Source organism: Panthera leo, chromosome B1 (assembly GCF_018350215.1).
Source record: "Panthera leo isolate Ple1 chromosome B1, P.leo_Ple1_pat1.1, whole genome shotgun sequence".
In the NCBI taxonomy this organism is placed as follows: domain Eukaryota; kingdom Metazoa; phylum Chordata; class Mammalia; order Carnivora; family Felidae; genus Panthera; species Panthera leo.
This window is the reverse complement of record NC_056682.1, coordinates 16,209,225-16,226,321: the sequence shown is the minus strand read 5'-3', so window position 1 is coordinate 16,226,321 and position 17,097 is coordinate 16,209,225. Positions and strand designations below refer to the sequence as shown.

Below are 17,097 nucleotides of genomic sequence, written 5' to 3'. Positions count from 1 at the left end.
AAAACATGAATTCTTTTATTATTATTTTTTTTAATTTATTTTTGAGAGAGACAGAGACAGCATGAGCAGGGAGAGGGGCAGAAAGAGAGAGGTGGGGAGAGAGAGAGAATCCCAAGGAGACTCTACGTTGCCAGCACAGAGCCCGATGCAGGGCTCATACCCACGAAACTGTGAGATCATGACCTGAGCCGAAACCAAGAGAGGACACTTGATCCACTGAGCCACCCAGGTGCCCCAACGTGTAGGTTTCTGTAGGAAGTATAGGAGAAAAAATTTTAGAGAATCACATTTGTTTTTCCATGTCTTCTCCCTAGCTGGAGAACTGCAACATTGGCAGCCATGAGTTATAATAATAGTGGATATTTAATAATGGTGGTTATTCTGATGTGCACATCTTCTCTGATGCCCTGGCCCCAGCTCTGCAGTGTCTCAGACTAGGAGTGGCAGGTCATATGGCAGCATGGATTGAGCAGAGGGTTAGGCTATCATTTTGAGAGAGGTTTGGCAATATCCAAATGTAAGAATAAAAACAAAAGAGAGTCTCACCCAGATTTTTCCTAGTCACTTCCCTCTATTGTCATATTTAGGCCTATTTAATTGGTTTTATGGTGTGCTGATTGCTGTTGATGCCTTACTTCCAAATTCCATAAGTGTGTTGCTGTCTTTTGCTATATTTGATGCTCCTAGCTAGATTTAGGTGGGAATTAAATGTTTGTGATGACTTTAAGGTAATAATAAAAATAATTCAATATTTCCTGGGAGCTCGTAGGGATGGTATGAAGAAGCATTAGAACAGTTTGAAGAAATCAAGGAAAAAGACCATCAAGCAACTTACCAGCTAGGAGTAATGTATTATGATGGACTGGGGACACCTACAGACGCTGTAAGTTACTGTTTCGTTCACAATGTTTAAGATTTCATTGTTAATGGGTTTTTGAGATGATTAAGGTTATTTATATTTTAATATTATATTTCTGTACTTTTCTTTCAATAATATCTATCCTTTTAGCATTTAAAGGATAGCAGTAGTCATTTTTACATATATGTGAAAGACAGTATTTCTTTTTGCCCCCTCCTTGCTACCATTGACTGTCAATGACACTTTTGTTTTAAAATGTTTTCCTTTATGTTTAAAAGTTATTCCAAAACTACACGAACATGGAGAAAAGTTAAAAAATAAGTAAAAATAGGATCACCAAATTCTACTATCAAATATGAACAGTTATTATTTAAAAAAAATTTTTTTGATGTTTATTTTGAGACGATGCAAGAGACAGAGTGCAAGCGGTAGAGGGACAGACAGAGGGAGACACAGAATCTGAAGCGGGCTCCAGGCTCTGAGCTGTCAGCCCAGAGCCCGACGTGGAGCTTGAACTCGCTCGAACTCATGAACCGTGAGATCATGACCTGAGCCAAAGTCGGACACTTAACCGACTGAGCCACTCAGGCGCCCCAACACTGTTATTATTTTAAAGTATATTCTTCCATGTATTGCCCCATGCAAAAAATTATATATATACATATATGTTTGTATGTGTGGGCACATCGCACACACTTTTTCAATGTAGGACTACACTATACATAATGGTTTTTAATATCCTTTTTCACCTAACAATGTATTTTGAATGTCCTTGTCTTTGTCAATAAATATAATCTACATTATCATTTTAATAATGGTGAAATTAATGTATATCAATAATATTTCTAGGCCTCATTTATTTGTAAATGTTTGCAGATAAAAGAAAGCATAAACTAAGCTATGAGGTTTGGAGATCAGTATGACAATTTTCTCTATTCCTTATGGGATTCTGGGCTTTAGTTTCATTTGTAAAATGAAAATAAATAAACATAAGTTTGAGATACATCTGTCATTTCCTCCTCCTCCCTTGGCCATGGCCAACCTTGAAAATTGATCATGGCCCCCCTTCTAGCTGAATCCAGACGTAGCTTCAGAACTTTTATCAATACAAAGCTTTAAGATTACATTACCAGTTCAATCCACTGGAGCCAACATGCAAAATAAAAACCATCAACCTAAGTCACGTAGTTGTTAATGAAATTGAACAACATGTAAAATAACACAAGGCACATGTAGTAAGCATTTGATGAGTGTTTTCTTTCCTGATTTTATCTTGTATAAAATTAATGATGGGAACTATAATTCCTGAAATACTTAATTTTTACTCTTTTAGAATCATAGCATATGATGAAATAAGTGAATGATGAAACAAATATTTGCATTAAATGCAAGATATTTTATTTTAACCCGTTTACAGTTTAACCTGTTAAAAGTGTAGTAACATGGGGTGGCTCAGTTGGTTGAGGGTCCAAGTCTTTGATTTCGGTCAGGTCATGATCTCAGGGTTGTGGGATTGAGTCTCACGTTGGGCTCTATGCTCAGCGTGGAACCTGCTTAGGATTCTCTCTCTTTCTCCTCCTGCCCCTCTACCCTGCTTGCATACTCTCTCTCTTTAAAAAAACAAAAATTAAAAAAGTGTAGTAACGTGGAATCCATGACTACATTGTTCTCAATCCAATCTGAACCCTCTTTGAAACATCTTTATTTTGTCTGATTCTCACTCATACTGTACATACCTCTTTCCACCATCCTCTAGGTGTTGGCAATACAATTTTCCCTGTTTGCCTCTTTGTAGCCAATCCTCTGTCACCTTTGCTAGCGGCTTCTCTTCTAGATGTTGAAGTGTGTCAGAACCTAGGCCCTTGCTGCCCTCTTCTGCTCTCTCTCCCTGACTAAGCTCATTCAGTCCATGGCTGACATTACCTAGACTTTTAAAAGACTTCCAAATTGTCTTGACACCAGAACCTCATTCTGAGATCCATACAGACAAATGCCTCCCACTTCCTAGATGTTTAGTCGGCATCTCTCGATCCCTTGGAGTCCACATCTAGTTCACCTACAAACCTGTTGCTTAAAATACACACAAGTCCTACTATTTGAGACAGTGGAGTTTCTTTGTGCACTGGTGCCATTCGCAGGGGTGGTCGTCATCCTTGGAACTGCCTTGACGGACACAAAAGCAGCTTAAAAAATCCCTAGTTTTTGCACTCTGAGCACCTACTCTACAATCCCCGAGGTATGTGCTTACTCTTGTGATTTATCCGACCCTGGTTTATTTAGTTGGATTCACTGCATTATTCACTCACTCTTTCCTTCCACAAACATTAACGAGGAAGGAACAGTCTGAGATGCTGGAGAAGCAAAGATAAGTATGAAAAGGAACGCATAGTTTGAGAATAACTATGAGTGCAGTTGTGAGTTCTGGATTGAGACGATACGTGTGCGAGGCACAAACGTGGGGTCAGGGGAGATTCTGCCGACGCTTGGAAGAGAAGCACAGCATATAAGGTAAGGAAGGAATGGCATTCAGAGGGAGGGAGAGACATGAGCAATGTTACGAAACCTCCTTCAGTACCCTGGATCCAGCTTCCTCAGTCATCTCTTTGCACGTTTCAGCATACTAACTGATGTAGGCTTGGCATGGCCACCCATTAACTGTGCTGTATATGGAGGCAGCCGGGCACTTCTAAGTCATAACTAGAGAAACCTAGAGAACAGCAATCTTAACACCAATCATGAGTCCATTTAACCATACTCTTCAAGGCAGTTACCACCTAATCTCTGTGACCATCATATCCTATGATATGTACTAAATAAAATCAAAAATGTAAATTGACATACTGATCTTATGAATCTTTTCTCATCCTCAATTAATAAAGCAGTTTTGGGGGAATAGTATTAAAATTCGTTCTACAAAATATTTAAACAAGATAAATCATAGTAAGATAAAGCCTATTTACTTTAAGTAGTAGTATTACTATTCTTATTATTTCAATGATAGACTCCAACGTTTAAATATCTGGTGAAAAAAAAAAAATTGGTCTCGAGTGATTCAGATTCTCCACAATTGTTTCGCCTGCAAATTCAGATAGGATTGAAAGTATTATAATTATTTTATTCAATTGATTTTCTGTTATATTTTCAAGAGACTCTTATTTTTATATCAATTTTAAGTCATTAAAAACCCAAGGTGCTCTTTAAAAAAAAAATACCAAAAAGTCTCAAGACTCAGATTCACTCTGTCATTGTGCCACTCTCTTCTTTGGTATTTATCTATATTCATTACAATGAGATATTACACTTAGTTGTCTGTCAAAATTAACTGGGAATTGGAAGAAATTCTGTGGCTGCACTACCTCACGTGATTCTTTACAAACTTGCTGAGTATTTTCTCCCCACCCTTTCCCCCTCCTGTGTCTTTCCCCTCTACCCTCTCTTTCTCTGATGCCAAAAATGGATTTATCCCATTGTCTCAAACAGAGTAATTGAGTCATCTCCTCTTTTGCCTTTCCCTCATGTTACTTCCCTGGAGAGGATTTCTGTGGCCATATTATCAAAATCAACACCCTTTCCTTTCTTCACGAACTTTAATGATTACCTTAGTTATTTGTTACCTGTTTAATTTCTTTATCTCTAATTGGAATGTAAGCTCTACAGAATCAGGGGGTTTCATCTGTCTTGCTCACGACTCAATCCCCTAGAGACTTAGAATAGGGCCAGAACCACAGTAGATGCTCAGTCATATTTATTGACTGATCTTGTGGCCCCTTGCTGACCACATTGTTATCAGAGTCACCTCAAAAGGCTTTTTCAAAGGACTTTTCTAGAGTAAGATCCTATGTAAGAAAAAGTATGGTAGCAGCTGTTAAGATAATAAAATATTTGCCCTTGTTACAAGAAAAAATCAATACTTCCTTAGAAGAATGAAGTGTCATAACCAAGTAAAACTTAGCCCAGAAATTTACAATTCAACCTAAGGAACTCTATGAATATAATACTTTAGTAGCCTGAGTAAGACACCATATGATGGTTTTAGTATGTATTGAAAAAGCACTTCATAAAACCCAGGACTTATTCATAATGAAAACCTTTAAAAAAAAAACAAACAATACTAGGAATTATGTTTCCTTATAACTTAGGAATAGCCACTTACAGTTAAAAGCCCAAACCAGAGACTGTCTTTTTCAAAGCAGAAATAAAATCTTTTCCATGGGTCATACTGACCTACTCATACTATCTCCTGAATATCTTTCAGATCTGTCCCCAGTCCTTTAGTCCCACTCCCTCTCTTCCAGTTCAGGCTCACAGGACCCATTACCTGGGTTATTTCAGAAGTAGATCCCCAGCTTCTGTGCTGGTCCCAGACTCGTTACTCAAACTGCCACTAATGCCATCTTTCCAAAATACAAACCTGATTACATCCCGTCCATCCAAAGACTTCAACGTTGAAGGTCCAAAGAAGGGCATGATTTGGAGTGTTCCCATGGACAGCCAGCTAGTTGGACACCTAGAGGCCCACATAAAGTAACATTTACTTGGTAAATTCTTCAGTTTCAAAAGCAATAACTGCCCTTCCAAACCCTCATTCAAGTCCCAAGTTTGCAGTGTCTGCCGACATGGGGGGCTTCACCAGGCATCATGAGGCCAACCCACTGTGACGGTACCTGAACTAGACATCAGAATTCCATCTGGAACCCTGACTTCACTCGGTCCCACCAAGCATCACAGCTGTATCACCTCCGGCCACTACACACAACGTATGCCTCTCTGGTCATTTGTCTTCTCACGTATTCTTGACTCCATATTGCTTTCTGTTTCCTCTCCTGTTCTTACAGCTGCCCTCCCTCCTAAACTTTCCAGCTGGCAAATCCTCAGCCTTTTCTCAGACTATTTCTTTCCCTTCCTTGCCTCATCGGAAACTTAGCTCTCCCATAACCACCTCTCTGTAGGTCGAGGGCTCTCCTTCCCTATCCCAATGTGCTCAAAGGTGGAGTTGGCGTCATTTTCACCCCCCAATTCATTTTCCAGCTATGAGCTCTCCTCCACCCCACTGACTTTCCTAGTTCTATCAACTTCCCAGTCATTGGTCATTCCCCAACATTTCATTCTGGGATTATAGTTTTCCTCCCTGTGTTGTTCCATCATTTTGTCTGACACTTGAATTAAGAACTGAGTAACAAGAGGGAGAGACCATGTATGTAGGTCTGGGGAATCACATTCAGGTAGAGGAAATAGCTAGTGTTAAGGTCTGAGGAAGGAGGGAAAACTGGAGTGTAGTCAAACCAGTGAGACCGGACCAAACCACATGGGACTTGGAAAACGAGGGCCAAGAGTTTGGCTTGTGTGATTAATGTAATGTGAAAACACTGAAAGGGAGGGAAATCAATATGATTTCCATTAAAAGAAATCATTTTGTCTGTTGTGTGGGGAATGGACTGAATGGAAGCAGGAGTAGAAGCAGGGAGCCAATTGGGAAGCCACTGGGGTTCAGATAGAACCACTTTAAAGTACCATTCGTGGAAATACAGAAAAGTGGAGAGATTTAGAATATACTCTTAAGAGGATACAGGCCTTCTAATGGACCGGGAGAGGGCCAGGAGTAATAAATAATAAGGGGAGGGATCAAGGGTGATATTGCCATTTAACAATGGGACGACTGAGGAAGGAGCAGGTTTGGGACGTGACAAGAAAACCTAACTTTTGAAGTATGTGTTAAGTCACCTGTGCAGAGATGTCAAGTAGACAGTCTGGAGCTCAGTGATGCAGTCAGGACCGGAGAAATCGGGGCGGGGCGGGGGGGCGGTCTCGGTGGACCATCGGTAGTTATGGCACCAGATTTGGATGCAGTTGCTGAATGAGTGAACGCAGAGAAGAGGAAAAGGCCAGGGACAGAGATGGGGAGCCCTCCAATATTTAATGGTCAGAGGGGAAAGAATAGCCAGCAAAAGAGAATGAGAAGGAGCAGGGAGAATAGAGGAAGTTGAGGAGTGTGTGGTGATCTGGAAGTCAGATGATGAAACTGTTTCAAGGAGGGAGTAATCATCTGTCTCAATTCTGTTGAGGTGAGTATAATGAAAACTGAGCGCTTACTGTTAGGCACATTAAGACAAATCTCCTCGGAGACCCTGACTAAAGCCTTTTCAGTGGAGGGAGAAGGGACCAAAGTCAGAGTGGGCCGAGGAGACGCATGGAGGTGAGGAGTTGGGCATAAGCACTGAGTTTTGTCATATAGCAGAACAAATGCACATGCACTAACGAGGTCATATTCTCGAGGGAGGGTCCTCCCTGGTCCAGAGATACCACAGTGTATTTGTAAGTTGATACACAAGATCTAGCAGAGAGGGGAAAAGGATGAGTTAGGTAAATTCACAGATTCAGTGTCTCTCTTGATTTTCTATTTTCTCAGTGACATAAAAGAAAAGCCACGTACTCGCTTCAGCAGTACGTACACTAAAACTGGAAGGACAGAGAAAATTAGCATAGTCCCTGCATGTGAGGATGACTCACAAAGTCATGAATCACCCCATGTTTTTATAAAAATATAAATAAAAATTTTCAAAAGGTGAAGCATGAGCTGAGAATGAGGGAAAGGGCAGGGGCAGCGGAAGTGTGAAGAGACAGGATAAAGTTTGAAATAGTTCTCTTCCCTAACAGGTTAAGTGGGAGAGAACACTGAGGCAGCAAACTGATGGTATTGTTTGCCAGGGCTGAGAGCTCACTCTGAAATCTGTGATCAGGAGGACCTATCGTCATGGCTGTGTTTGTTCCCAGCCATGTGCAGCTGCTTGAGTGCATCTGAGTAGGCAGAGAAATAGTTTATCTGCCAGATAAATGAGTGTCAAGGAGGGAAAGAGGAATGAAGGGATGAGTATGGTGACAGACGCAGAATAAGCCTAAAAGGTGAGAATTAAGGACATGAAGACGTAGAGGAACCAGGGAAGTTGGCAGGTTCAATGCGTTGGCATATGGCAACTCCCAAAGAGAATGGCTCGAATGTGATTACATATGGAGGCCAGCGGAGCAAAGGAAGATGGCCGCTGTAGATCCCTTCTCACCTAGAATTACACTGGCTTGATAATACCTTTAACTCACAGTAAAGGGGCAAATATCTCTTTTCATTATTATCACTTTCTTTTATTAACGTACCAATGTTCTTGATACTAATTTGGTCCAGACTCTGGTTCAACCATATATGCTTTGTGTGGTAGATTTGATCTGTTTTCTTCAGGGAGCATTCAAAGGTCATTATTACCCCATAGAGAATGATAATCACATGTGGGCTCCAACACCTAGGGAAGCTACAAATGGAAACTGGAAATAGCTTTGCGGGGGGAGGGGGCAGGGAATGAATAAAGCAACAGACTTTTAGCTGACATAAAATTGCGGTGAGGACAAGTTCACCTGTTTTAGCTTTGCTTTCCCCATCTCACAGAATTCTAAAAAGGTTGTTAAACCCTTCCTTTAGCATAAGGCAGTAAACATTTGAGTGTAATTTAGTGCCAGATTGCAGAAAATTTGACTTAGGAAATTCAGTCTATGGACTCATCAGGCAACTGTGCTTCTGTTTTCCAGAGACAATACGTTTCGACATCTGCCCTCTAATCCACTCCCCAGATTTTTTAAATAATTTTTTAAGTTTACTTATTTATTTTTGAGAGAGAGACAGAGAGTGAGCGGGGGAGAGGCAGAGGACACAGAGAATCCTAAGCAGGCTCTACACTGTCAGCAGAGCCCAATGTGGGGCTCAAACTCACAAACTATGAGATCATGACCTGAGCAAAAAACTAGAGTCAGACGCAGAACAGACTGAGCCACCCAGGTGCGCCTCTAACCCACTCCCCAGATTTAACTTCACATATTAAATGCAATCAGAATCAAATTTCCTATAAGATTTTTTTTATGGCTTGTGGCAAGCTGATTCTATAATTCATATGAAAGAACAAAAAGCCAAATATTTATATGTAGTATTTAAAGCAAGGTGGGTTTTGTTCAGAAATAGGCAAAGATCAAAAGAACAAAAGAGTCCAGAAACAGACGTATATCGATATATGGGTATTTACCATGTCATAAAATTTCACATGTGTGAGAAATGGTGATGGAATGGTTTCGTCACATTTTTAATTTACTTATTTTCTAGTTATACTCTTTTTAGTAGTTGCTCTAGAGATTACAATATGCACTTTTAATTTATCACAACAGACAAGGAGTTTATATGGAATTACTTCAGGTAAAATATAGGAACCTTGAATAAGTATGCTTTCATTGACCCGCCCACCCCCAATCTTTGTCACGCTATACTTAAATTCATATTATAAATTTCCAGATATAAAAGTGTTATAATTTTTGCTTTAGTCATATATCTTTTGAAGAAATTAAGAGGATAATAAATTATATGCACATGTATATATACGTGTATCCTTTTATATTTATTACATATTTACCATTTCTAGAACTCTTCATTCCTTCCTGTCAACCTGAGTAGCCATTTGTCACCATATTCCTTTCCTTTTGACCTGAAGAATTTCCTTTGAAGGGAATTTCTTATAGTACAGTTTGCAGATGATGATTTATCTCTGATTTTGATCATCTAAAAATGTCTTCAGGGGCGCCTGGGTGGCTCAGTCGGTTGAGCGTCTGACTTAGGTCATGATCTCATGGTTTGTGGGTTCGAGCCAGCTCAGAGCCTGGAGCCTGCTTGGGATTCTGTGTCTCCCTCTCTCTCTGCCCTCCCTTGCTCATGCTCTTTCTTTCAAAAATAAGCATTAAAAAAAATTGTTTTAATGCTTAAAAATGTCTTTAATCTGCCTTCACTTCTGATGAATTGTTTTTGCTGGTTAAGTTTTTCTTTTCCACACTTTAAAAATGCTATTCTTGGGGCACCTGGGTGGCTCAGTCAGTTGAACAACTGACTCTTGGCTTTGGCTCAGGTCATGATCTCACAGTTCGTGAGTTTGAACCCTGCATTGGGATCTGCACTGTCAGACTTGGGATTCTTTCTCTCCCTCTCTCTCTGCCCCTCCCCCACTCGCTCCCTCTCAAAATGAATAAACTTAAAACAATGCTACTGTCAAATCTTCTGGCCTTCATTAATTCCCATGAGAAGTCAGTCACAACTTCCGTTGCTCCTCCCCCCACCAGTGTTTTTGAGATGTAATTGACATATATCATATTAAGTTGTACGACATAATTTAAGTATATATTGAAAAATGATTATCACAATAAAGCTAGTTGACATCCATCACCTCACATAGTTACAAACTTTTCTTATGACTAGAAATTTTAAGAGCTACTCTCATAGCGACTTTCAAATATATAACACAGTGTTGTCAACTATAGTCTCCATGTTGTACATTACATTCCCAGAACTTATTTGTAACCGGAAGTCTGTGCCTTTGAGTATAGTTGACAATATTACATTAGTTTCAGGTGTACAACATAGTAATTAGACAAGTTTACCAATTATGCTATGCTCATCACAAAAGTAGCTACATCTGTAACCTCACAGCGGCATTACAATATCATTGACTATATTCCTTATGCCTTTCATTCCTGTGACATTTCATAACTAGAAGTCTGTATCTCCCACTCCCCTTCACCCATTTTGCCCATTCCCCCACCCCCTCCCGTCCACAAAGCATATGTTTGTTCTTTGTATTTACAGGTCTGATTCTGCCTCTTATTTATTCATTTTTTTAGATGCCACAGATGAATGAAATTATATGGTATTTATCTTTCTCAGTCTGACTTACTTCACTTAGCTAGCATAATACCCTCTAGGTCCATCCACATTGTTACAAATGACACAGTCCCATCCTCTTTTTATGGCTGAGTGATATGCCTGTGTGTGTGTGTACATACATATACATATGTACCACATCTTCCTTACCCATTCATCAATCAGTAGACTCTTCCATATCTTGATTATTGTAAATGAGTCTGCAATAAACAAAGAAGTGGATAGATCCTTTCAAATTACTGTTTTCGTTATCTTTGGGTAAATACCCAGTAGTTGAATTAATGGATCACATGGTATTTCTATTTTTTTTTTTTTTTAAATTTTTTTTCAACGTTTTTTATTTATTTTTGGGACAGAGAGAGACAGAGCATGAACAGGGGAGGGGCAGAGAGAGAGGGAGACACAGAATCGGAAACAAGCTCCAGGCTCCGAGCCATCAGCCCAGAGCCTGACGCGGGGCTCGAACTCACGGGCCGCGAGATCGTGACCTGGCTGAAGTCGGACGCTTAACCGACTGCGCCACCCAGGCGCCCCGGTATTTCTATTTTTAATTTTTTGAAATTACACTGTTTCGCACACTGGCTGTTCCAATTTACATTCCCACCAACAGTGAACAAGGGTTTCTTTTTCTCTGCATTCTCACCAACACTTGTTACTTCTTGTCTTTTTTATTTTAGCCACTCTGACAATGTGATGTCTCATTGTGGTTTTGATTTGCATTTCCCTGATGATGAGTGATGTTGAGCATCTTTTCATGTGTCTGTTGGCTATCTGTAGGTCTTCTTTGGAAAAACGGTCCTCTGCACATCTTCTACTTGGATTATTTGTGTGTGTGTGTGTGTGTGTGTGTGTGTGTGTGTGTGTGTGTGAGAGAGAGAGAGAGAGAGAGAGAGAGAGTTGGCTAAGTTCTTTATATATTTGGATATTAACTTTATCAGATGTATCATTTGCAAATATCTTCTCCCACTGAGTAGGTTTTTGGCCTTTTTGTTTTGGTGGTGGTTTCCTTCACTGTGCTGCAAAAGCTTATTTTGATGTAGTCCCAATAGTTTATTTTGGGTTTTGCTTCCCTTGCCTTAGGAGACATATCTAGAAAAATGTCTCTATGGCGAATGCTAGAGAAATCACTGCCTGTTTTCTAGGAACTTTATGGGTTTAGATCTCACATTTAAGTCCTTAGTCCCTTTTGAGTTGATTTTTGTGTATGGTATCAGAAAATGGTCCAGTTTCATTCTTTAACATGTAGCTGTCCAGTTTTCCCAATACCATTTATTGAAGAGACTATCTTTCATTGTATATTCTTGTCTCCTTTGTCATAGATTATTTGACCATATAATTGTAGGTTTAATTCTGGGTTCTTTCTTCTGTTCCATTGATCTATGTGTCTATTTACATACCACTACCATACCGCTTTACTACAGCTTTGCATAGTATACCTTGAAATCTGGAATTGTGATACCTCCAGTTTTGTTCTTTATTGAGGTTGCTTTCGCTCTTCAGGGTTTTTTGCAGTTCCATGCAAATTTTAGTAATTTTTTAATTTTGTGAAAAATGCTGTTGGTATTTTGATAGGTATTGCATTGACTCTATAGATTGCTTTGTGTAATGTACATTTTAACAATGATGGGGCACCCGGGTGGCTCAGTCGGTTAAGCGACTGACTTCAGCTCAGGTTATGATTTCACGGTTCATGAGTTCGAGCTGAATGTCAGGCTCTGTGCAAACAGCTCAGAGCCTGGAGCCTGCTTCAGATTCTGTGTCTCCCTGTTTCTCTGCCCCTCCTCCACTCACATTCTTTCTCTCAAAAATAAATAAATATTAAAAAATATTTTTAAATATATATACATTTTAACAATGTTAATTCTTCAAATCTAGAAGCATGGAATATCTTTCCATTTGTTTGTGTCATCTTCAATTTCTTTCATCAATGTTTTATAGTTTTCACAGTACAGGTCTTTCACTTCTTTGGTTAACCTCCTAGGCATTGTATTCTTTTTGGTACAGTTATAAGTGTAGTTTCTTAATTTCTCTTTCTGTTACCTTATTAGTATATAGACATACTACTGATTTCAGAGCATTAATTTTATCTCCTTCAAATTTACTGAATTCACTTATTAGTTCTAACAGGTTTTTGATGGAGCCTTTAAGTTTTCTATGTATAGTATCACAGTCATCTTCCAATAGTGACAGTTTAACTTCTTGTTTACCAAAATGACTTGTTTACCTTTTTCTTATCTGATTGCTGTGGCTACGACTTCCAGTAGCATGTTGAATACAAGTGGTGAGAATGGACATCCTGGTTTTATTCCTAATCTTAGAGGGAAAGCTGTGTTTTTCACATTCAGTAAGATGTCAGCTGTGGGTTTTTCATATAGGTCTTTATTGTGTTGAGGTATGTTTCCTCTAAACCTACCTTGTTCAGAGTTTTTATCATGAATTGATGTTGAATTGTATCAGATGCTTTTTCTGCATCTGTTGAGATGATCATATGATTTGTATCCTTTGTTTTGGTGATGTGGCGTACCACATGGTTGATTTGTAAATACTGAACCATCCTTGTATCCCCAGAATAAATCCCACTTGATTGTGGTGAATGATCCTTTTAATGTATTGTTGGATTCAGCTTGCTAATATTTTGTTGAGTTTTGCATCTATGTTCATCAGGGATCTTGGCCTATAGTTTTCTTTTTTTTGTGGTGTCTTTGTCTGGTTTTGGTATCAGGGCAATGCTGGCTTCACAGAATGCATATGGAACCTTTCCTTCCTCTTCTATTGTTTGAATCATTTAGGAGAATAGGTTTTAACTCTTCTTTAAATGTCTGGTAGAATTTACCTATGAAGCCATCTGTTCCTGGACTTTTATTTTTTTGTTAGTTTTTTTTTTTTTTTAATTACTGATTCAGTTTCATTACTAGTAATCAACCTATTCAGATTTATTTCTTCTTGATTCAGTTTCAGAAGATTGTATGTTTCCAGGAATTTATCCATTTCTTCAAGGTTGTCCCATTTGTTGGCATAGGTTTATCTTTTCAAAGAACTAGCTCTTGGTTTCATTGATTTTTTTTTTTCTGTCTCTTATGTCATTTATTTCTGCTCTGATCTTTACCATTTCCTTCCTTTTACATCATTTTACCTTGGGCTTTGTTCTTCTTTTTTAAGTTCCCTTAGATACAAGTTTAGATTGTTTGAGCTTTTTCTTGTTTCTTGAGGTAGGCCTGTATCACTACATATTTTCCTCTGAGAACTGCCTTTGCTGTGTCCCAAGATTTTGTTGTGTTTTCATTTTCATTTGTGTCTACATATTTTGATTTCTTCTTTGCTTTGTTGACCCATTGGTTGTTCAGTATCAGGTTGTTTAGCCTCCATGTGTTTTTCCCCTATTTTTTTCTTGTGATTTATTTCTAGTTTCATACTCTACGGTCAGAAAAGATGCATGGCATGACTTCAGTCTTCTTAAATACTAATTATATAGTTGTTCTCCTGTACATCATGTGTCATTTTTCTCAGGCTACTTTCAAGATTTCTTCGGCTTTCAGCAGTTTGACCATGACGTATGCCTGGGAAATCTACTTCATGTTTATCCAGCCTGAGGTTCACTGAACTTCATGGATCACTTCCAGCTGCAGTTTTTAAGAGTAATCTCTCCTCTGGCTTGTATATGCTCTGGTAAACTTTCCAGTGTCTTAAAAAAAAAAAAAAAATGTTTTTAATGTTTGCTCCAGATTTAGTCATTGCTATCTGTGGAAGGATTTACACAACCAACTCACTCGACCACCAGTAAATTCCCTCTTACTATTAGGTTTAGAAAAAAAGGCAAAGGGACGCCTGGGTGGCTCAGTCAGTTAAGTGTCAGACTTTGGCTCAGGTCATGATCTCATTGTTCATGAGTTCAAGCCCTGCATCGGGCTCTGTGCTGACCACTCAGAGCCTGGAACTTGCTTCAGATTCTGAGTCTCCTTCTCTCTCTCGACCCCTCCCTGGCTCTGTCTCTCAAAAATAAATATTTTTAAAAAGGTTAAAAAAAAAGAAAAAAGGAAAAAAAAGGTAAATATGTACATCACACATTCACAAAAACAAATCTCTATACATTGGGACTCACTAAAAAGCAAACACCTTTATCTTCTATCACTGTGGTGTTTAGCCAGCAAGAGAACTTGGAGAGAGCAGTGAAGGATAAAAGCTAGAATGCAGTGTATAGAAAATGGGTTTGATCGTCAAACATTTCTTGGGAATGATGTTTGACAGTTTGCGCCTGATGTATTTTTTGGAGGGGGCAACATCTTCCTGTGTGGTCTTTGTGACTATGCAGATGTCATATGAATAGCATGTTGTATGTAAATTATCACTGAGCATACTTAGTGTGCTTGAAGAGAGAACATAGTCCTTGGCGCTCACAAGTGTACTCCGACTGTAAATGTGGAAGAAGTTACAGCTATTCTTGTACGTTGATAAGTTCTAAAAACTGTGCCCATCCAGAATAAGGGCTATAAGGTAGAAGGGAGGAGAGAAAAAAGGAAATCATATTGAAACATAATCCAACTGTGGAAGCTAAAACATGAGGGAGATGCCTTATATCCTTTAGATCTCAGAGCTCTGGGAATGCCTACTCAGGAGATATACCCTTCCTTCTTCCCTTCCCTCCCTGTCCCACCCCCCTCCTCCCTTATTTCCAGCTCTGCAGACTAAAGGGCAACCGTCTGCCTGGGCACAGACCCATGACATCAAACATCATGTCACAGGAAGAAGACTTTCACACCATTACTGGGAAAAAGAATTTAGTTTGGGTAAAACTAAAACCTGGGGTTTTTTTGTTTGTTCTTTTCCTTTGTGGAAGGAAAAAGGAGTGGAATACATGAAGAAAATCATCCATTCTCCATGTCCCAAAGCAAGACACCTACAATTTGCAGCTGCCTACAACCTTGGAAGAGCTTACTATGAAGGGAAAGGTGTCAAACGATCAGATGAGGAAGCTGAAAGGTAGTCTTACCTGAAAACAAGTGTTGTTTTTTTTTTTTCTTTTTAATCAAATGCTGACACAAAGAGTAACTTGCCCTTTTTTCTTTTAGACTGTGGCTTTTTGCTGCAGACAATGGAAATCCAAAAGCTAGTGTGAAAGCTCAAAGTATCCTAGGATTATATTATTCCACAAAAGAACCCAAAGAATTAGAAAAGGTAACACTGATCTATTTGTTTTTAACGCCAGCACCACGCATAGATTAATATTTATTTCAGAAATTAATAATTTCTTTTTTGAAGGGAGGGCGGTAAAGAATGAGTGTCTAGTTTTAAAGATCTCTTACATTTCTTTAAAGTGTAAAGAAAGTTTACAGTTTGGGATCTCAAAGCTCATTTTACCCTTTACTCATCTATGGTCTACCTTTTCCCTACCTCTACCAAAGGATTCCACGGATGTGAGAGCACTTTCTACACTATAAAAAGCCACACGTACAAAATATTTTATACCATGAAAGCTGAGAGAGTCCTAAAATATGTCACAAATCCTATTATGTGAATAAATTAATTTGTTCTGAGAAAATAATGATGCTAGTAAGTAAAATACACACACACGAAAATGAGTTAAAAATTAAATCCATTTATGACTTTTGCATAAATACAATCTCTTTAATCATCAATGATTGAAACATTTTCCAAGAAATCGTACGGGTTGGAGGAAACGTAGGGCCAAGTGCTACTTGTAAGAGGCATGAAGAACAAACTGACAAGAAACACCAACCGCACAAGACCCTCTTTGGATAACTAAGCAGCCACTTGGAAATAATTTTTTGAACTAATTCAAAGTCACTGTAGCTGAGTACTGAGCAAATGGGCTTGCAACCACATGCAGCTTTTATCTCGGCTGCCTGGGATCGACAGGCGCCACCTCTGAGATCTCAGCATCAGCAGCTCTCCTCTCCCTGCTGGGCCTCATTGCAGTGTGTCTCAGAGCCTAGCAGACTCTTAGTTCCTACCTCCTACCTTCCTGATCCTTCCTCGGGAAACATCAGAAAATCTTGAATCCTATGACAGCTGAACTGGCTAGGCTGTGACCTCTAACCTCTCTTTTGGATATGTGAAACTGGCGCTCACCTGAAACACACACAAGGTGCTAAAACTGTTTCCTAGAGATAAGTTATGCACACTATCTCATAATTAGAGATTTTTTCTTTCTTTCCGGTATTCCCTTATGATTTTGCCTGGTGGGTAACAAAGATGAAATTGTGCTTTTTCTTAGGCATTTTATTGGCATTCCGAAGCGTGTGGCAATGGAAATCTGGAGTCCCAGGGTGCACTTGGGCTGATGTATTTTTACGGACAAGGCATCCGCCAGGACCCTGAAGCTGCCTTGCAGTGCTTAAGGGAAGCGGCAGAACGTGGAAACATCTATGCTCAAGGGAATCTCGTCGAGTATTACTATAAGATGAAATTTTTTACTAAGTGTGCTACATTTTCCAAAAGGTAAATAAGCTGGATAAAAGTATTTCCAAAACCTCCTCCCAGATGT

The 17,097-nt window shown here is 39.2% G+C and overlaps 2 protein-coding genes and 1 non-coding gene across 12 annotated transcripts in view; 2 read left to right on the top strand and 1 right to left on the bottom strand.

Moving 5' to 3' along the window:
• The window catches only part of LOC122217394 (LRP2 binding protein), a 39,195-nt gene that overhangs the window by 11,353 nt on the left and 10,745 nt on the right, over nucleotides 1-17,097 (top strand). For 5 of the 9 annotated variants that reach the window (XM_042934309.1, XM_042934310.1, XM_042934312.1 and 2 more), the window contains 4 exons: nucleotides 770-883; nucleotides 15,430-15,572; nucleotides 15,662-15,767; nucleotides 16,828-17,051. In XM_042934309.1, the coding sequence (XP_042790243.1) occupies nucleotides 770-883; nucleotides 15,430-15,572; nucleotides 15,662-15,767; nucleotides 16,828-17,051 (587 nt within the window). Of the gene's footprint in view, nucleotides 1-762; nucleotides 884-15,429; nucleotides 15,573-15,661; nucleotides 15,768-16,827; nucleotides 17,052-17,097 lie in introns of all 9 variants that reach the window. The other 4 variants (XM_042934313.1, XM_042934316.1, XM_042934317.1 and 1 more) reach the window with 3 other exon arrangements.
• The window catches only part of SNX25 (sorting nexin 25), a 150,264-nt gene continuing 138,437 nt past the window's right edge, over nucleotides 5,271-17,097 (bottom strand). For both annotated transcript variants that reach the window (XR_006201453.1, XR_006201455.1), the window contains exon 25: nucleotides 5,271-5,366. The gene's annotated coding sequence lies outside the window, so the exon portion shown is untranslated. The remainder of the gene's footprint in view (nucleotides 5,367-17,097) is intronic.
• On the top strand, nucleotides 7,286-7,392 carry LOC122218802. Its single transcript, XR_006202126.1, has one exon. It is a non-coding gene; the product is annotated as a U6 spliceosomal RNA (small nuclear RNA).